The sequence below is a fragment of the Sander vitreus genome, chromosome 1, assembly GCF_031162955.1.
Source record: "Sander vitreus isolate 19-12246 chromosome 1, sanVit1, whole genome shotgun sequence".
Classification (NCBI taxonomy): Eukaryota; Metazoa; Chordata; class Actinopteri; order Perciformes; family Percidae; genus Sander; species Sander vitreus.
In genome coordinates this window covers 26,773,852-26,796,371 of record NC_135855.1, presented here as the reverse complement: position 1 = coordinate 26,796,371, position 22,520 = coordinate 26,773,852, and the positions used below count along the sequence as shown (strand labels likewise).

Here is a 22,520-nt window from a genome sequence, read left to right as displayed (position 1 = left end):
CATTAGGCTGTGGTTTATTCTATGGTATACTCTGTGTTGTAAAACAAAGTGAAGTCTGTACTGATTGCCCTCCTTCACTGGTGATCGTCTGGAATTAAGACTGGAAACATCACTGGCTGGCTCACTTAAAAGAAAATTCCAACATCCGAACTTGTCAAGCAGAAATAATATGTGTTGTCCTCGTTAGGGATGTAACGGTATGAAAATTTAACCTCACGGTTATAGTGACCAAAATTATCACGGTTTTCGGTACTATCGCGGTATTTTTAAAAGTGTGTTCAATATGTTCAGAATACCGTGGCCCTGAAGTGCAAATCACAAGCAAATAGAAAAACACAACGGCAAATACGAAAACACGACAGCAAATACGAAAACACGACAGCAAAATAGGAAAACACGACAGCAAATATGAAAACACTTCAACAAATCATAAAACACAACGGCAAATAGGAAAACACGACAGCAAAATAGGAAAACACGACAGCAAATAGGAAAACACAACAGCAAATATGAAAACACTTCAACAAATCATAAAACACAACGGCAAATAGGAAAACACGATGGCAAATAGGAAAACATGACAGCAAATATGAAAACACTTCAACAAATCATAAAACACAACAGCAAATCGGAAAACACGACAGCAAATAGGAAAACACAACGGCAAATAGGAAAACACGACAGCAAATATGAAAACACAACAGAAAATAGGAAAACACGACAGCAAATAGGAAAACACAACAGCAAATATGAAAACACGACAGCATTAACTTCTACCGGAAAAGGTAGTGCCTATCTAGCAGAGGACGGACCCTCCTGATTGGACAGACGGTCTGTCTGTCTTTTAACAGGAAGGAGAAAACACGGAAAAGCGCCTACTTTTAACAGAGAGTGTTTTCATATTTGCTGTCGTGTTTTTGTGTTTTCATATTTGCTGTTGTGTTTTCCTATTTGCTGTCGTGTTTTCCTATTTGCCATTGTGTTTTATGATTTGTTGAAGTGTTTTCCTATTTGCTGTTGTGTTTTCATATTTGCCGTTGCGTTTTTCTATTTGCTGTTGTGATTTGCACTTCAGGGCCACCGTATCAGAAAGCACTGATAGGCCTACACAAGCTGAAATAGTTTCAGAAAGTGTAACAGTGTTTATTATATTACAAAAATATAGGCAATAGGCTTGCAAAAACTATTGAAAACTGGCTACTGAAACACTGGCCCGCTGTAGGGTGTCCAGTAAGAACTTGAACCAGAGATGTCTGACTTTGAGATCCAGGAAGATTTATTTACAACTCAAACATGACGTTAACTATGAAGTTGTATTTGACATTACATGTGAAGTTGGATGTGGTTCTGAAATATAAGCAAATAATAAGCATCTGACTACTATGAACATTATTTACCAAAAACTAAATGTTATAGCCACATACATAACAAGAAACAATACTGAGAATTACATTCATTTCTCTGTAATAATTAACATAAATGTATAAATGTAAATATTGCTCAGTAACACAAACTGAGAATAAGCCACATTTATTGCAGCACACATATCCATAATGGAGCAAATAGTGTAATACACCTTTAATAGCTAAGCACGTGGCTCCACAGCACTAGGCTGTTTACTGGCGATTGCACCTTGCTAGCAAACACAACCTGAATATCAACACGTGGCTGCACAAGTAATATTAAACAATCTGCACATCTATCAGCTATGCAATGAGAAACACAGCAACAACAATATTATCAATATGATAATATCTCTCTCTCTCTCCCCCCAAATAAATGTCATGTCATAACACAAGCAAAATTTATTCTACATCGTAGCAGAACACTTATTGAAATATGAAAGTAGCTTTACACAGATAACGAGGCAGTAAAACCCATGACAGTTTAGCAAGCTACAGAATAGTTTAAACTTACGTTCTGGGCTACACACTTCACTTCAAGAAGTCCTGGAAAAGAATGATAAAGAAAAAAGTCCGTTTACAGCTGTTCTGTCCCATTTCTCCTGTCTGAGCGTGAGTGATTGGCAGGAGATCAAAGCGATGACTCTCGTCAATGATTGGTCAATCATCTCAGGAGAGAGAGAGAGCAAGTGTTACTATGGGATTTTTTACAAGGCTGATAAATGTCCTGAGCGCTGTCATCTCCTCCTCACGCCATGATTCCAACTTCAGCCTCGGATTAAGCTGGGAACATGCGGTTTCCACACCGTGGTAATCCACCGAGATAATAATGATATTTTAAATGAAAATGGTAATTGTTATCTTCAACATTTTTACCGTGGTTTACCGTTACACCGGTAATCGTTACATCCCTAGTCCTCATTATCTTGGTCAATGCTGTCACTATTTGAGATCATAAACATCTTTCTGTCCCAAAGCAATAAATGCATGAATAAAAGCTCTGATGGGTAATATCATTGGGACGTACAGTGCAGCATGCTGCTTTGAATATGAACCAAATGAACCATGACCATACAGTGTTTGTTTGAGCTTCGCCATAGTCGGCGTCCCTTGGTTTATAGTGCTGTATGCCAGAAAACTTAAACATTGCTAGAGCCAGAGTGATAAGGTTAGTGCTATTGGAAACTACTGGAGGTGTTAATACATTATTACTAATACACATTAGTGCATGAACACATACATATATACCAATTATCAGATATCAATGCTTAGTATACTAGTGTAGGTTGTATTTTATGTTGTAAAATGAATTCACACTGCTGTGTATGAGGTACAGTTTGCAGTAAAGATATTACAGTACACATTTATGGCCTATTTAAACTTGAAATTGTGTTTTAAGAACTCATTTCCTCCATATCTGTTACGGCCGAGGCTATGACCCAAAACACGGAGTATCACCACACGGACACAGAGAAAAAGTTTGAAATGTCTTTCAATGTACGTCGACAAACAAACAAAGCAGTCAGGGACAGTCAAGCTGCACTGGGGGATGAGACAGGACAGCAGCGAGCACAGGCAGAGTGTGATGCGTCCAAAAACTCTCACAGAAATCCGAGCTGGGAGGCGGCACGACAGGAAGGTGATGGGCTGGCGGAACAGCAGTCACAGCAACAGGTCTAGTAGTGTAGGTCTGAACAGGAGGAAGAAACAAACAGGTAAGTGGAGCACGAGGAAAAAGGCGAGGCAAAAAACTAACGAGCAAACAAAGTAGTTTTCACACGGGAGCCAAGTTACCATATTGGTAGCTGTATCGATCTGGCGCCAGAGGCAGGTTCCGACTGGGTCTAAATACTGCAGCCGTGGTTAGTGGAATCTGCAACAGCTGAGCAGGTAGCGATTAGACCTGTTCGAGTCGTGATTCACTCGGCTCTTTAATCTGAGTCTTTAAAATGACTCACGAATCGCGAGTCTCTAGTATCATTAACCCGGTTCAGTTGAGTCCTACTACAATTCAATCTAAAATGATAACAGCGCCACACACAAACCTCTTGCAACATTAGCTTCTACTATGCTAGCCATCTTAGCTGCAAAAAGCTTTATAACTTACAATTTCATAGGCAACAGCAACTCCACAAGTCAACTCAAGCGCCTGAGTGAGCAGAGAGACAGTCCCGACCCGCAGACTCAGAGCCGGAAGCTCGCAGACCATGGGATTCACTCGAGAACTCACGAGTCAACGAGGGCTAATGAGTTGTCGGGTGATTCATGAGTTGTCGGTGATTCATGCGTTGTCGGTGATTCATGAGTTCTCGCGTGAATCAGCCGGCTATATGAGTGGATCTGATTCAGACAAGCGAGTGAAGTCTCTCCTTGAGCTCAGAGTAAAGCAAATCCACAACAAAAGCCATTCTTTCACTTCTGAAATAACATACAATGTTCTGCACGTAGCCTAGCTAGGCCTACTGTAGGTTTTGGTGTATAAATGTAGTATGTTAAATGTAATTAGGTCGAGCAGACAGTCCGAAACATTACAAGCTCACCTCGGCTCGGCTGGCTCGGCTCGCAGACAACTCATGAGTTGCCGACAACTGAGTGAGTTGTTGATGACTCGTGAGTTCTCGTGGGAGTCAGTCAATCCCGCGAATCAGCTGAATCAGCCTCATGTTTTATTTTATTATTTTTATTATTGTTTTATTATTCAAGTACAGATACACATACACATTGAAAACATTAAATGCATACATACATACATGAAAAAGGGGCGCATGGATTTTACATTAAAGAGGTTGTAAGTCATTGTGAATGTTCAGAGTCTGGATGGCTTTCTTATTTGTCAGTCCTATTAAAGTTTCAGAATATAATTTCATGTCATTTTTAAATGAATATTCGGTTTTCTTTCAGACCATTTACATTTATGGATATAACGTTTTCCAAATAAAATTTAAAGATTCTAAATGAAAACATGGCATTTTATCCAAATCAAAAGCTCGCCTTGGATGTAGCATACAATACTGAGTCAAGTGACTCAAGTGACTCGCACAACCCAGATCAGTTTAGTGAGTGACTCAGAATAACCGAAATCCTTAAAAGGAATCGAGTTTGCCAGGCCTAGTAGCGATTGCAGAATCGCCGGCAGCCGTGCAGGTAGGAAGATCGCCCGGCCAATATCCCCACTGAAACGCTATTCTTTAGTAATTTGTATCAATGTTAAAGCTAACTGCATAAGCTAGCAGCCAACCTATTTGGTAACTAGGGCCCCATTAGTTGGAGCAAAGGTGTGCTCAGAAGGTGGAATACCCCTTTAATGTATTTGATTAATGAGTTAGTGCTGCTGGAAACATTGTGTTAGCTGTTGACACATTAAAACTAGGGGAGCACAGCAGGTGGTCAGGGGCCTCTGTTCAGCTTTGGCCCTCGGCCACTGTTGGCCAAGAGCCCCCTTAGTGTTTGGTTGGTTAGAGTTATTATGTTCAATGTGTCAGTGAGGCTGTTAATACATTTACACCATGGGAACACTTGCGGTGCTGGGGAGTCCATTTAGCTCAGGGGCTTTGGCATCTTTCCAACAACAACAACTCTCCATCAAGAATCACAGATTAAAGGAGTATTGCCGATTGTTTTGGTAATACATGTACACCATGGGAACTGAGTTGAGTAGTGTTAATGGATTATGGATTGCACCCATTGAGAGATGCTTTCAGTATGAACTCAGGGTCCCAGTAGAGATGTGTGTAGATGTAATGAATGGGGAGTGATTTGTTCAGACTCAAAATGGTGGGTGGTGGGCAGATAAAATAATGTTGACTGCACTCCCAACGCTTATACTAGGGAGTTGAGTGTATCAACTCTGCTATAAAAGGCCCAAACTGCAACTGTAGTATGGTAAAAATGGACTTGCTTGTCTGAAGATCTATTTTCTATACTCTGAAGCTTACTGACCAAGGCTTTTGGTGCAATAATGAGTGACTTGTAACTGGATTTTTAAATGTATTTAGAGGATGCAGAACATTGCTTTGCATTTCCCCAACCTGCATTTTGAGTCAAGCTGCAATAGATTCCAGAAATCCTTTCATTTAAAAAAGTTAACTAATCTTAAAGTTTTAATCACACTGAAAGATGGAAATTTCCAGACAAATTTCAAATGCTAACATCTGTTTAAATCCCTGTTTGGCAATATGTGCACACGGTTTGACATTTGTTCTGGTTCCGCTTGGGTTCAACTATACAACCCCCTGGAAACCAAACAAGAAATTAGTGATTTTTGCCAGGTATGAGGAGCTAGAGCTAAACATCTGTTCCAACTTTGGCTTGTGGCAAGTTACATGCTGTGGATACAAATATAGTTCACTCCAGTTGTTTTGTTACTGACAGGTAACTAGGGGTCATTTTCCACACTCATTCCATGTGTTTCAAGAAGTGAAACGGCATCGCTCACATGACATTTTGATCATTTGGAATAAATACTGTACATGATGTCATTTAGTTTCAATTTATTATTTTATTTTAGTCTTAAAGCTTACATATTTTAGCAGTATTTAGTGATCATTTAGTAGTCATGTTAATGCAAGAAACCTTTTCTGTAAGTGTTACTGAGTCCAGTAATTATGATGATTTTTTATTTAATTAAATGTAAATTTATTTGCCTATACTTTTCTGTATAGAATGGTGTGTCTGTCTCTAGTGCGCTGCATTTACACGACAGAGAGAAAGCAAGAAGTTGTGGTGGTTGGCTTTTATCCATTAGCAACTGCTTTAGTGCATCCATAACAACAGATTCAAAGAGATGTTTGCTTTGCTATTTTTAGTGGATGCGTCACTGCATATTTATATAGTAGAGAGCAGAGGTAGTGTGGAGGACCTTGCTTAAGAAACGTCTTTTCAGCATTAGCCATTTTAGGCCTGACCTCTGATATCACACATTGACAGATGGATACATTAAGTTTTCGATGTAGACACAGGACTAACTGAACAACAACTTAGAAAGACAGACCGTGTCTAGAGTTAGTGAGTGTAAACAGTTTGCAATGTGAGCAACAAGAAAGTGTCTTAAGTTTGATCTTTGTTCACATGTCTGTTTGGACAGACATGTGTAGGGTTATCTTTTCAGTAGGGTCCTGCTATATCTTGTTGTGGTTGTGTTACCATTATAAAGAGACAGAAACTAATAGTGGATAAGCAGAGATAAGAAATTAGAAAAGATCAAACAGATAATAGGATACAGTTGTCTATGTACAAGGTTTTAGCAAGAAGCTGATAGTAATTTATTAACAATTTAACAAAAGCCTTTATCAACACCTCTCGCATCCACCCCTTCCTGTCTCCCTCACTTCCTCATTCCTTCTGGCTCTCATCATTTACTGCCGTCATCCTTCATTTGTTCTTCTCCCCTGAACACAACTTTTCTATCCCCTCTTTACTCTTTCTCTGTTCTTCCACTTTGTATTCTCCACTCCCTTTATCCCACTTTGAATGTTACAGACATTTCTTAGCCTCAATCTTGTCACCTTTTGCCATTGCTCATTTCTGTATCACTATTAAAATGTTGCCCTGGCCTAGAGTTGCCATAGCAACACACTGACCTGCCCTAAGGCTGTGATGGGCCGGAAGGGACAACCGCAACAGAGGAGCATCATCAGTCACTCGCAGTAGACACACACACACACACACACACACACACACACACACACACACACACACACACACACACACAGAGGCAGACAGATACTCTAGACTCTAGACATACTCTAGACATAAGGTTATGAATGGACAGACAAAACACTGTGTGTGTATTAAAATGGGTGAGGATGAGGGATGTTTTATGATACATGCAACTTCACTCAACTCTTTCCAGCCTGATTTTAATGTGCAATTGTGAAACCTGTTTATTGCAATAAAGCTCCTAAAAGACATATGCTCTCTGTGGATTCATGTTTTGTTTTTATTAGGCTAAGAGGAAAGTTTCCATAACATGGTGCAAGTGGAAATTTCCCCACCAACACACATACAGCTCAAACTGGGATCCAATTCCCCAGTCAAGTTAATGGCTGAGAAGCCATTGATCATATTAACATGGCTTACCCCAATTCTTTTTATACAGTTGAGCTTTCCTCTCCGACGTATATCGAAGGTAGCACATAGCTGTCTGCACAATCACTATGACAACATTGGAAGTTACAGGAGTGCAGTGCAGGGAGAAATGGGCATCCAAAAATTGGGCAAATGGAAAAATATACATCATTGTAAATTAACTTGCGAGACAGGCAGCACCTTTTGATTTTGAATTATTCAATCTATTTATATAAAAACACATTTTCAGTCATATGCGAATTTTGGATGTTATATTATACTATACTATAAATAATAAGTATATACTTATACTTTGGACTATACTCTTTATGTGCACACAGCCTTCAGTTCCTTGGACACAACTGACCATGTTTTGTATTATGATTGGTCCAGAATTATAATGCACACTTTTTTTGTGAAATGACCCCAAAGAACTTGACTTGCATATTGTTTGAATAAATAAAATGAAAAACAAATATTAAGTAATCAAAGTGATTATGCTACTGAGTACAATTGCAAGCAGCTAATTTGAACTTCCCCAGGCATGAGGTTACAGCTAAACAATGTTGTTAGTACTGATTAAAAACAAAGCAAACAAATCAAAGCAATGTGCTTTATGGGTGGGCGATATGACCTAAAGTTCATATCACGTTTTTTTTGTGGTGACGGTACAGTACAGTGCAGTACAGTAAAATGGATAATCCAGTCAAAACATGATTCCAGCTCTGTTCGCTCTATTGTAAGGGCAATGTAAGGGAACATATCTTAAGAAATTTATTTATTATGTAAATATGTGTTTATTGGCTCCAAATAGGAATGCAAATGTGGTATAGGCCTACATGTCTTTTGGCATGAGTACCCTGCCCCATAATGTGTGTGTTTAATAAGTAAATGTAATGTAAATTGTGAGTGAACTGTATTGCTAAGCAACCTGGATCTGAGCACTAAAGAGTAGGACGTTTACTGTTGTTTTTATTATTTCAAAAATTTTTTTCACCTCAGAAATAAAGGTGTCACATCATTTGATGATCTGACATACCACAAATATACTAGGCAAACTGGGAATTACATTAGACTTTCTTTGAAGAAACCAAAAGCTGACATAACCTTTTACATCTCAACCCACATAAAGAAAGAGTTTAAAAAAACAAACACTTTTCTTCTTGATATTTTGTCATGCTGATCTAACTGTAGGCTATAATGCTGGGTTCACACAGGAGGCGGAAGCACAGCGCTATACGTGGCGCAAGTAATATCCTGGCTGTTCACACCAGAAGCGCATTTCTCTGAGCCACTCAACAAGCGATTCCCAGCTGACAAATATGTGGAAAACACACTCACAAACAGCAGTGATACTAGGCCATTTCATCATGTGTGGGGTTAAAACTCCAGTGGAACAGCAGGGAGAGGGGCAGGAATATCTAAAGGGTTGGTAAAAATTGGATGCATACTGCATTTGATCATTTATCAGTATCAGAGAATCAGTGACAAAAACGGTGTAATGCCCACCCCTACAGAGTGCACACAGCCAGTATTCCTCTCTCAATCTAGATTCTAAATAAGACGGCAGTGACCCAGAATAATACTGATTATTGAGGGCAACCTAAAACAAGCAATCTATCATTTGTAATCTGAATTTGTAGTGAAAATAACTCACGTACTAAATATTACTCTAAACATTGTAAACAAGGAGCCAACAATAAAGTTAGATGGAGACAAAGACAAATATGTTTTGAATTAATTTGACTTCTAATATTATTTTCTGAAAGACAGTAGACACCTAGATTTATATAGGTTAATGTTTGAAATCTTCTTGCCATGAGTGCAAGTCCTGGCCTGTGTTTTAAACCCTGCTTAGAGGTACAGTATAGCCCCTGTACTATGCCTATGAGGAATCTGACATTATCTTTCTAATCAATTAATTAGGTATGTCATTAAACTAAGCTACTGTATGGACACAGAAGTATTATGTTACTTTTATTCGGCAGTGCCATTCAGCAATGTGTCTTCCTTCCATTGATGCTGGTGGTTTTAGAAAATATTTCATCATGGTCTGTTTTTGTAAGATGCAAAACAGGATAATTAAACAGAATTAATAAAAAATGATGCAGTATTGTTTGATTAAAATGAAACATTTTAATTTTGTATCTGTAATTATTTTGGTAACTTCAATAGACTTAATTTCAGCACCAAGAGCTGTCCATATTAAACAGCCCCATGCATGGTGCAGAACAAGTCACTTTCTGCTTTCCACAATGAATATTGACTTTGGCTAAAATTGTGTAATTTGCAATAGAATCAGTAGAATGTACCTATTTAAAGGGACAACTTTAATATCCTTTAATATCGAATCCTTTTAAATACAGTTATAAAGCCACTGTATGCACTATGCGTCTACATGAATATGAAGTCAGTGGGAGATGCTAGTTGTCGGATCTTGTCAAAATGAAGCTACAGTACACTTCATATATACTGTCTATCACATCCATCCTACATTAGCACTGCAGGTAATCCACCGTTGTGCACATAGAGCCAAAAGAGTATGTTGTAATTCGAACATCTAATCTCAGCAAACCAGACTCTGCTGTTCGACATTTGATGGCTGAAAAGAGAACAAAACTTTATTGAAAGTTTAAAATACAAATGCTTTCTAAAAAATGCAGTTGTTGTTACGTATTTACAATACTGGTGAACACTTTATTCTTCTAAAATACCCCATGATTATTTCAGACATCAGTCTAAATAAGGGAATGCCTTTGTGTACCAACCTGCCTTAAAAACATGGTAGCCTGGCAGACACAGGACTGTACGGTCACATAAGTGTGACTAACGACTTGGCTTAGACGCATGACTCCTTTCATTCTCGCTTCTTTTCATTGCATCTTCCTCAGCCTTCTGCCCATCAGCCAGTTTAGTCAGTGCTTTAGTTTGGGTTTTGAATGTGGTTGTGTGCATCACCTTGTTAAAACAAAGCAGACAACATGTTTGCATGAGGACAGCATGGTCAGCTGAGTGTGAGTAACTTGACTCTGATGCATGACTTCATACAATCCAAATAATGACTTGATTAGTGTAAATTATACATGTTTAGGGCCCACTGCAATTAGTTCACCTCTCTGTTTTCCTGTCGGACTGGAGTATCCGTCTTTACCCTTTCCTGTCTTACCCTTTCCTGTCTCCTACTCCTCCCCTCCTCTCCCTCTCTATCTTCCTCCCTCATTCTGTCTCTAGTCTTTCCGCCTCTTCTTCCTCCTCTCTGCTGTCTGTCTCTTCGTCTTCCTTTCCTTTTTTTTCACTTCCTCTCCCTACTTTGTTTTCCTCTCACCCCCACCACCCTCCTTCTCTCTGTCCTGCTTCTCAGGGTCTCATGGTGAAGCTTTGTCTAATTACCATACTAGCGTTTAATTGGAACAGCATCCACAAACACACAGATTGACTGACTGAAAACCCTTACATGCAGACACTCTGACACTGCACTGTGCATGCACATACATGCACACATTAAAATTAGCCATTTGGATACACATTACACGCACACATTACACACCCAGCAAGTTAACATGCTCCAGTTATACAAATACACACAAAACACCGTACACCAGGGTCAGATATGGAGTTCTTCCAGGTTGTACTACAGTCACTGTGCTGATGCCCCTTCTGTAGAGCTAAGGCGTGTTGGCTACAGTCATAGATTGATTTTGGCCTAGTTAGAACATGAGCTGCCTGTAGCTGCTCCCACTGTAGATCTGTGCCATCTACGAACTGACAACAACATATGCACATTGGAGAAAAAATGCCAGCCACACAGTAACTTATACATATTTTTTTATGTTTCTAGCAAACCAAACATACACATCTTATTTTGTGTTGTTGATTCTGATGTTTAGTAATTGGTCAGTTTCCACTGTAGTGACTGTAAATTGGAACAATTAAAATCTATCTCAGTTTGATATTATGAGATATATTTGACATATTTAGTTTTGTGTGAATGATCACCTAATGGGTACCAGAACATTCAAGAGATGTTGTTGAAATGTTGGTCGAAACATGTATCCTACTGTATATCAGTGGTTTTACACCTGGGAGTCAAAACACATTTTTTTCTTAGCTTTTTTCTTGGGAAAGACTGGATAGTTTAATCTCTTAGGGCAAGTAAAAAATTCTCTTATGAAACATTCTGAGAAGCTGAAATTTGTCTTTGATTGAATGTGCTTTTAGCTCATAGACACCTGTGACCAGCGACGTTGGGTCACAAATATTCATTGATTTGTGAAGGGGGGGGTCACATGCCAAAACATTTGATAGATCACTCTCCTGTATCATGTATTGGCACAAATACAGCCATGATTATAAATGTGATAGGCTTTCTGTTGTTGATTGTTAATGGCTGCTTGGCTCTCCTTTGGTCGTTTAATTCATTCATTTGGTTGTTTTTGGTTTTATTTATTTGTTAGCGGTCAAATGGTTATTTTTGTATTTTGGATATGATATAATCAAAAATAATTTTCTCTGTTTTATTCTTTGTGTTTCAGTCCTGCCCAGCCACACATGTGGCACCCCCGGGCTCATCCCAAATGGAGTCATTCATGGCTCGCGGTACAACATGGGGGACAAGATCCGATACAGCTGTGAGTCAGGTTTTGTATTGGAAGGACACAGTATCCTCACATGTATTGTATCACCTGGCAGTGGAGCACAGTGGGACTTCCCATCACCATTTTGTAGAGGTAGGATTTCTTTCTTTCTTTTTCTGTCTTTCTTCTTTTCTCATTTAGATCTCTTAAAATAGATCATAAAAGTATGACATACCTCACCTAATATGACAAGTTGGCTCATAAATGAAATTAAATATATTTCTAGAAATGCCCAGTGCCAACTCCAACAATAAAAGCAAGATAAAATAAACACTCTAATTGGTGGGGTCGTGAGAATTTATGGACCTTAACGTGAGGTCACAGGTCGGAGGAAGATGAGAAGCCCCGGTGAATTGATTACTTTTTAAGTACAGTGAGGTCTGACTCAAATTACTTAACTAACCATTATATGAACCAGATGGAGCCCAAAATCCTCAAGCAAAGCCCTTCTAATGGTTCATTAGTCTACTGCTGAACAGGCACAGTATGTCCAGGTTTTCATCACCAGGGCCAGTAGATGGTTGAACTGCTCAGCTCAGGGATTCAGTATCTTGTGATAAATCTCTGCTGTTTAACTGTTTTGTGTTTCAGAGGCGTTAATACTTTCTTGTGTCTAGTTAATAATATAAAATATTTCCTTTGTTTTCACATTGATCACTTTAAGTGTTTGAAGATGTACCCAGGATGTATTGATGAAATTTGAATGATGATAGAATTAACAAAGTAGGATGAAAATCACAATATTATTGTTATTTTAGTTGTAATATTGTTATTAACATATAATAAATAAATAAATCTAAGATGTTATGTATAAAAATCAAGCTATTGAACATACTATGAAAACAAAAACAAAACCCAGTTTATTAAAGTATGGTTATCAATTAGTTAATCAATCAATGAAAACATAATTTAAATAACACCTTTCGTAAAACAAATAGTTCAATTTAATGTGTATTACAAATGGCTGACAGTCTCATAGACATTACTAATATAAACAGTAAAACAGGAAAAATAAATGAAAATTATAAAAAGAATATAATTTTCTACTTTAGTTGTTATTGTGTAATAAAATACAATAACAACTAAAGTAGAAAATTATCAAAAGGAAGCACCAAAATCAGTGTATGAATTATAAAAGTTCCTTGGAGAGTTGCTATTTTTTTTCCTTATTCTTTGTCCTGCTACTTCTCTATTTCTCTCCAGCGGAGGGAGCATGTGGCGGTACGTTACGAGGAACAGCAGGTTCAATAACCAGCCCGGGATTCCCCGCAGAGTATGACAACAACCTGGACTGTACATGGTCAATCCTCTCTGAACCCGGGGACACTATAGCTCTCGTCTTCAATGACTTCCTGTTAGAGGACAAATATGACTTCCTGGAAATCAGCGGGACAGACGCACCAAGCATATGGTGAGATACATTTCATACGCAGACCACAATATTGAGTAGATAAATAGTCATATTGGTGGGCACACACGTCTTTGTGAAAATCAGGTTGACACACCACACGCTGAGTGGTACCATAATAAAGCAGAATCACAAAACAGCTCTAGAGGATAACAAACACATACATACATAAGACATCATAGCCTCGTTCTGTAAATCAGGTAGAGACGCAGGATACTACTATCCAAGAATTAGTAGCCTAGAGGCTTTATTGTTCTGTAAGCGGACGTGTTTACATTAAAGAGAACAGTTGTTTTCACTGCAATTTTCTCTAAACTATATACTTTCAAGGGGGGGCATATATTGATATTAAAAGAGGACTAATGATGTTGTTGGGCAGGATGGATACAACTACTGATTGATTAGCTGCACAGGAGTCCTGTTGATTTTCCTGATGTATTCAAATCCCACAGCGAAGGTGATAAATTGTTGTTTTCACTCCCATTTGCTGTTTGAAAATTGTCACTCTGTTGTAACAGAACACACTCTGGTTTTTAAATTTAGAGCGCTGTTGGAATTCACGTTAGTTTTTTCAGAGTATCACAAATCTCCATTGAAGGTTTAGATGTGTTTTTTCCGGGGTGGAGGCAGCCTACGGTTAGGCATGCATGGTTGTCGCTGGTTTAAGTTAAATTAAATCAATGTATCAGCATCATCTCTGTGCTAGTTGGTGCCACATGAAATTATTTATTATATTTTTTTCAAAAATGGAGAAGCATCTCTGTAATCTTTGTTTAAAAAATAAGATTATTAATTCTTTCTCTGCCTGGTTTATCACTCCTGAAGTGTCTCAAAGGATCTCCACAACTGCACACCGTGACATGGCATTTTCAATTAAAGTTGCAATATGATTTTGGAAACTTAATCTTTTTTTATTCTTCTCTCACTGGTAAACATGATTACTAAAAATGCATTTATAGATCACCATGTCCTGCAGAAACGGTTCACTTTTCACTTTTCACGTTCTCCTGAATTCAACTGACAGATGACATTGTCTTCCATGTGTAGAAAATGGTTCATGATTGTGGCACAACTTGCAAAAGAATAGAATGGATAGATCGACAGATAAATAAGTTTAGTGAAGAAGGCAGAGAGGATAGCACTCAATGGAAACAAAAGGAATGGAGAATAATTGCACATTTAGTCCTGTCACTAGCAGAGCGGTGCACATCAACCATGGCATTCTCATGATACAGCATATCTGTGTGTGTGTGTGTGTGTGTGTGTGTGTGTGTTTGTGTGAGTGTGTCAGTGTCTTAAGTGGCCCTCTGACTGTGTGAGCTGTTGATCGTTTCTCTGGGCTCTGACAGATTACACACACTCAAGTACGCACACGCACACATAGCTTGTCTCTGACAGTATAACATTCAAGGACCACTGTCAACCCACCCTCTGCAATGCAGGGGGAAGATAGGGAGTGTGCTGAAAAGTGCACCCAACATTTTATCACATGGAAAACGGTGACTGCAGGCTGAACTGAAGCCTTTTATCACCCCCATTGTGGTTTCCTATGTTTTATTTATTTATTGGACAATTCATTAAAATGATTTCAAGGAATTTATCTTATTTAAGTTGGCAGATAGTTACTACAGTAATGTGTAGGGATGCACTGACACCGATGCCACTATAAGATATTGGTCCGATGCCGTGTGCATGTACTTATACTAAAAAACACCTTATAGCAACGTGACATTAACTTCTCAGTCGAGCAGGTGTAGGCGGCAGAAGAAGAGCAATATTAGCCGTTTATAGATTTTTCCAAAGCTGCACGACTTTGTGAAAAAGCACATCAGCAGCCAGCTGTTGCAGGACATTTTTGCCGTAAGCTTCACCACTGATATTTGGAGTAACGTTAGCAGTATCAGCCCAATGTCTCTCATCAGCTTAACAGGCATACGCATGAAGAAAGCAATATTTCAATCTGCTCTGTCTGCATGCGGCCTCTCCATCACGCTGTTGCACAACCACAGTGCTACTTTGCAAATAGCAAATGTTTACAAACAGGTTAAAACAAAAGCTGTCGGTTTGTTTAACTGTTTATATAGTTTGTCACAAGTCTTTAAATTTGGACAAAATCTTGTGAATATAGCTGCTGGCGTAAACAAACCATCCTCTCCGCTGGAGCGGTAAATCCACATGGCTAATTAATTAATATGTACGCAAATGACGTCATCGGATTTTGTGTTCTTTATTCTTGACTCAGTATTTTGATATCAGGAATATTATTTATTTTATTTGCAATAGCTCAGGGAAATGTCCAGCCCATGGGCACTGAGCTTTGAATAGAAAAAAGGCGTGGCACTTTGAAAATACTGCTTAGATTTGTTCTAATTGACAAGAATATCAGAGCATGCCAAAATCATCTGTGTTTGAAAACACCCTCGGACCCCAGATGGATTATTAAGTACTCAATAGTATCGGTACTCGGTATCAGCGAGGACACAAATGTAAGTACTTATACTTGTACTTGGTCTGAAAGACAGTGTGGTATTGGTGTATTCCTAGTAAGGTGAATTGATATGAACTTCCAATTATATTTGTGGATGAGAATAATAATTTACATCTCTAAATGTATAGGTTTACAAACAAAGTGAACTTGTTTTAATATCCACTAGTACACAACACTAACAGTAGTTGTGTGTGAGAATGTGTGTTTGGTTTTTGCAGGTTTTCTTTTAATTAGATACAGTAGATTACAGTGCCGATGCAGGGGCAAAACAGAGAGGAAGAGGGAGGAGGATATACAACAAAGGTCCCAAGTGCCCCAGATGTTGCAATTATATGGTTTGCATCTAAACTGCCATAGGCCACCCAGCCTTGTATATTGAATGAAAGTTCACTGACACCAGGCCTAAAACAATATAATTATATAAAAATAAACCTAACTGGGCTTCTGCCGTGCACAATCTCATACAATCCTAAATACATTTTATCGGAGGTGGGATTAAGAGATGACTGACATTTTCACTGAGGCATGTAGGCAGGTCATTGTGAAAATGACTGACACCTGACAGGACCACTGTGACGGGTTCTTCCTGTTTACTGTGAGCTTTTTCTGATTGGTTGTCCCAAAAGCAATTTCCTGTTTTATGTTCCTGTCTGCCAGCTGGCAGGTTTAATGTCAGGTTGCCTGACACACACACACACACACACACACACACACACACACACACACACACACACACACACACACACACACACACACACACACACAGCCACCAATAGGCTACAATTACCACAGTTTTACCCACTCATCCTGTCTCTTTCTATCGGAGAGAGCGAAAGAGAGAGATAGAGAGAACGAGAGCAGCAGAGAGGGGTGGGATCGCTTTGTGACAGGCACGGAGAAATAAGCGTCAGGTATGAATGGCCAGGCGATCAGGCACGTTTACATAGGCTATTGTCCGGTTTCATATTTGTCAGTCAACTTTTCAAAATACATTCGGGGCTACACTCAAAACATTCGGGGCAGAAGCCCCGGCAAAATCAGCTGACGCCGCCACTGTAAATAACCATCAGTGTCAGTGGTAATGGAAAGACATTCACCAGTAGCTACCTAATTAGCGCATTAAAGGTGTTTTTACACACACACAAACACACACACACACACACACACACACATTTTAATTACTTTTTATTAATTGTGCCTGAATGATTTTACTTTTCACAAAATGATGATTTGATTCCAGTTTGTCAGAATAGAATTATGGCCATATCATGTTATTTCATTCCTTGTATTTCTACTTGAGATGGACATTTTATTTCTGCAGACAATTACATATTGAATTGTATATCCTGTTTTTGGACCACTAAATTATCATAACATTTCTTAAAACCGTAGTCTAAATTGAAAGCTTATTTACTGGATATAGAGTTGTACCCAGTTTTCAGGCTTCAGCTAACCTTTGAAACCTGCCTTCTGAGTGAGGTCAGACTGGGTGCAGAGTACAGTTACTTGCTTATGTGCACTTCATTTCATGGGGCTTATTTGTGAGAAAGAAGACATGCACAGAGGATGGGGGTAGAGAATGAAGGCATACAACTGGGAGATAAGATGAGGGGATGGGGTCAGAAAGACAGAAAACCTCCAGGCATATGTGTTGCTGGTGCTTACTGTTGTGTCTACTGTGGACCAATGGTGTTATGCAACTGTATGGCTTATATGTAGCCTATGTATTTCTTTATATTTTTCTACTTAGCAAGTGAAATGTCAACAGGTCACACAGCTGCTTCTATATGCAGTTGAGGAGGTCAACAGTCCCTCTCAGTGCATGTAATTTGCACATGTTTTCCATGAATCAATATAATGATCCAGATTTTTCTGGGAAACAAGAAATCTGAACAGAAAACTAAATTGCCTGTTTTTCCAATCAGTTTTTGTGTGGAGGTACACCGTAGATTTTTTATTTGTCTATTTGATATATGATATACAGAGGCAACTTTTCACAGCTTCTTATGAAGAGCATATAAAAAGCTAATCCTGAATAAAGGCTTTACATGGAACATAGGCTGTTATCTGTTGTGCTGTTACAGCTGTTATCTTTAAATCTCAACAGATTTTCTTTACTTAAGATCGTTATCAGTTTCATAATGTTTGCAGCAGGTCTTTCCTGCTCCTAAATCCCGCGCCTCCTTTCTACAACCTAACCTCTACCGTTCCACCCTTTTCTCCTTCCTTCCTCTATTCTCTACACTCTCAACACTCCCTCTGGCTATAACCTTCTTTTCCTCTCTGTTTCACTCCCCCCTTTCTGTCCTCTTATATCCCAGTCTTTCAAAGCACAAGACAAACCAAAATGCTTAAAGCTCATCAGCATGTTTTGTCATTTTCTTCAACTAAATGAATTCGTACTCTGCTATAGGCCATTATATCCAAGGAGCACGACCAATAGTGATTAATCATATTTTGATGCTTATTGCTCACTATTTTATTCACATTGATTTTAACCCAGTTGCCGGTGCTGAAAACTCAAGAATTTGCTCTAATGTATCATCACCATGATAGTCAAGGATTTTTAATAAGCAATGGTTGTTATGCTGATTTAAAGAGGCTGGTGGAATCTCTGAATGTTCACATTAAATATATATCTTCCCATCCTATCTTTTCCAGTCTTCTAACTAAATGAGAGACCCTAATTGTCAATTATTTCTTAAATTGAGTAACAGGGTCACTACACATAATGTAATGAAACTATTAACCACAAATCAGGTCTCCTTCCTTAATCCATGACACCTGCAAAAAGTCATGTACCTGTTTAGGTGCGCCAATACTCATTTATTTGGTCATATAGTTGGTCATTCATTCAGCTGGACATTCACTCACCATTTTGTGTGTTTGTTTTTAGCCACTTAAAAAAATCTGGTTAAAGTTGTATTAATCCAAAACTTTGGTATATGACCAAATATCTGCACAGCTAATAACAATCCCATCAGCCTAGCTGTATTTAGTATTTAGGGACTGTTCGTTATTTATTTAAGGGGCCACCGGAGGAGTTTTGGGAACTTTAGCCAAAAAAGACATGACCCTCCCCTCACCAGTGAAAAATTTCTATGATCCTCCAAAACATTTTGGAAAAAAGGCATGATCCTCCCCCAACAACTTATCAATATGTCCTGTACTGGTTTGCATTTGGCAAATATATACAGAGTTCCATTGTTTTTTTTTAACAGCCATGACATACATGACTAAAACTCTGCATTCTGATCTAACGCATCACACTCCTCTGTTATGGTGTGGTGGCCATTTCAGTAGATTTACTCACTAACATTGTTGTGGAAAGAACATAAACATGGAAACTAAATACACAATTCCTGCATTATTGCATTACTTCAAATACTAAGTTACTCCTCTAGTAAACTAGTATTCACATGAAATAAAACAATAAAATATTGAGACCATTCAGCAAGGCACGCTGGGTAATATTCAACACACAAACTGGTTGCTATGGACTCCTCACTAGGCTTTCTCCACTTCGCCGTTTATACAAAGTGGAATAAACGTATAAAAGTCCAAATCTACACAAAACCCGCAATCAATTAGTAAGCTGACATCAAATGTGGCATTTAGGAAACCTTTATTGCAACCTTGGCACGGTAAGATGTCCAGACATTCAACAGTCATTTTCGTTTTTTGCGTCCTGCTGCTCCCATCGTCAGCCAGGTAATATTTTTTTTTACTAAAGCAGTATATGAAATCTGATGTATTACCTACCACCATTTAGTTGTTTTGTGTTATTTAAGATATTTATAAAATATCTGATCATGCCAGAATTATTCCACTCATTTTTTTTGCCCCCCCCCCCCTCTGGACTGAAAAATGTTGGATGACCCTCCCCTCAGCAAAGAATAAGAAGACACGACCCTCCCCTATTTTCCTCCGGTGGTCCATTCCATAAATACCGAAGGTCCCTTAGTGCTAAATAGCAAATGTTAGCATGCTAACATGCTAAACTAAGGTGGTGAACAATGAATGTGTCCATTTTTTGCTACCACTTCTCCCTCTCTCTCTCTCTCTCTCTCTCACACACACACACACACACACACACACACACACACACACACACACACACACACACACACACACACAGTTACATTTTCATTATTTTATTGGACGCAATAGAAACAGCAGTAGCAAAGTAATTTCCATCCAGTCATCCATTTTCTATTGGCTTATCCAGGTAATTTTCTAGTCATTTAACCAGGGCAAAATCCTTTCATTCAGTGGCCACAGAGTAAGAAGAGAAACCCAGATGTCATTTTAGTAGGAACCTTTTCCACTTTCTTCTGAGGGATCCAGAGTGACAGTCAACCCCAGATGGGAGATGAAGCCCTCTAGCCTGTCCTGGCTCTCCCTTAGAGCCCCCTCTGAGAAGGCTGGCAAGGCATCCTTACCATTTGCCTGAACTGCCTCAACTGGCTTCTTTCAATCAACATCAAGGTCCTGCTGTTCGCCAGACTTCTTTCATTCTTACACTTGAAGTGTGAGACCAGCCATCCCCATTTCACCCGCAGGTAGATACAATCTCATTTCGGTCTACTTATTGTCACTGATGCACATAGCTGACTGTGTGTCTTATGGATTGTGTCTTTGGGTAAAGCTACTTTTCTCTACGTGGCAACAACTATGGTTTCAGTCATGAAGCTGTTGTAAACTTCTCCAGGGGAATCAAACATGATCGTCTGATGAACCCAGAAGGACACCATCATCAGCAAACAACACAAATACCAAGTCACCTGAATTCCACTTCATGTTTTATACAAATAGACAACGTGACATCATGACTTTGCGTAAACATACATGCCACTTTCCTAAAGCCAAGAGGCATGTTATCTGTTTCAGCTGTCCGCGTGTATGTTTATGTTGTATACAGCTGACTGCAGTCTGCAACGTCTTTCTAAAGCCACGTGGCGTGTGGGGGTTGGGTTGAAAAGACAAAACGGTTTGGATTAGGAAAAGAAGAACGGGGTTGAGTTTAGGTTGAAAAGAAAAAAACGGTTGGAATCAGGTAAAGAAAAACGGGGTTGGGTTTAGGAAAAGAACAAACATGGGAAGGAAACATCACACGAGGGACACAAGGAAATGCCACACGCGGGACACAATCTCCGCTCTCCTGGGTGATAGTCCTGTGTTTTAACCATCCGCCACCCCAACCAACCTCCTCATACGGATTTTCGACCTTTCATACGGCGTCAATTCACACGCAATCACAAGGTAATGTAAGTCAATGGAGGCCAAACGGCGTTGACAAACACGCGAAATAGCGAGTATGCGTCTTTATAACACGCTAATCATGGCATCTGAATTGGCGTGTCAGACATACACCACTTCATGAGATCAGTCTCAAATAGAAGAAAAGGCAAGGCACACCCTTATCAGAGTCCACTGCTTCGCTTGAACAAACTTGATGTCTCTGACACCTCATACTTCCGCAGCAACTCCTACAGAAAACTCATAGTCGTAAGCATTTTACAAACCTCCCCAAATCGTGTTAACAAGATTAGTATTAATTTCCCATCAATGCTGAAATAAGTTGAAGTGGATAACATACTGATCCTTTTTTCTGAGACAGAACGTACATTGCATTGCTCATACTGAAGTTTAACAATCAGCCAGAATATTCTCTTCTTGTACCCTGAGCTTGGTAGGCTTTCCCTGGAAGGTTTAGCTGTGTGTGTTTCTGTGTGAGTGCGTGGGTGTGTTATGAGATTAAAAGTACCGGTGTACCATGGTTTTGCACTAAGCACTTGGAATAAACAGCTATCTGTTGTGGATAATGCGCTTTCCAACTTTTCTGACTTGTATCCAATCATTTCTTTTTACAGTGCCTTTTTGTCATTTTGCAGATGCTCACATTCTCAGTGACTTGCAAATAAGTGCAGCAGTGCAATGCACTTAAAATAATGTATTGCCAGCAGTATAAGCAGCCAATAGAGAGGACAAAGGCCAAAAAAGCAGTGCCTGGACAGTAGAAAGCTATATCTGTGTCTTTGTGATGCTCACCAAAAAGATTGTGGTCTATTAACAGACAGGTGTATAGAAATGCCTCTATCCTGCTCTTGGTTTCTTTGTCCTCCACCCCCTCTCCTCTCTGTTTTATGATTTGGCCTCTCTTCTTCTTTTGTTTACTCCTCTCAGGTCAGTTAAACCTCTCCACTCATGTCTTGTACACCTTCCCCTTTGTTTTATCATCATATGAGTTCTTTCTTTATGTGAAACTTCCACTTCTTTTTCTTCTTTTCTGTTCTCCATCCCCTCCTTTCTCCCATCCCCCATCTCCTTCCAGCTTCACTTTGCTTTCACATGTATCATGATCATTTGCAACCTGGTATTTGTAATGTCTAACCTCATTTAGACCTCATTGTCTCCCCTTTTTTAACTTTTGACATCTCCTCGCCACTTGTGTAACAAGTCAACCTCCTCTCCCGTGTTCTTCATCCATCAGCCCTTGTTTTATCACGGGTTTTTCTCTG

At 39.1% G+C, this 22,520-nt stretch overlaps 1 protein-coding gene across 1 annotated transcript in view; it reads left to right on the top strand.

Moving 5' to 3' along the window:
- LOC144523220 (CUB and sushi domain-containing protein 1-like) overlaps positions 1-22,520 on the top strand; it is a 339,360-nt gene that overhangs the window by 117,080 nt on the left and 199,760 nt on the right. Inside the window, exons 4-5 of the mRNA XM_078258647.1 lie at positions 12,002-12,196; positions 13,307-13,514. Of these exons, the coding sequence (XP_078114773.1) occupies positions 12,002-12,196; positions 13,307-13,514 (403 nt within the window). The remainder of the gene's footprint in view (positions 1-12,001; positions 12,197-13,306; positions 13,515-22,520) is intronic.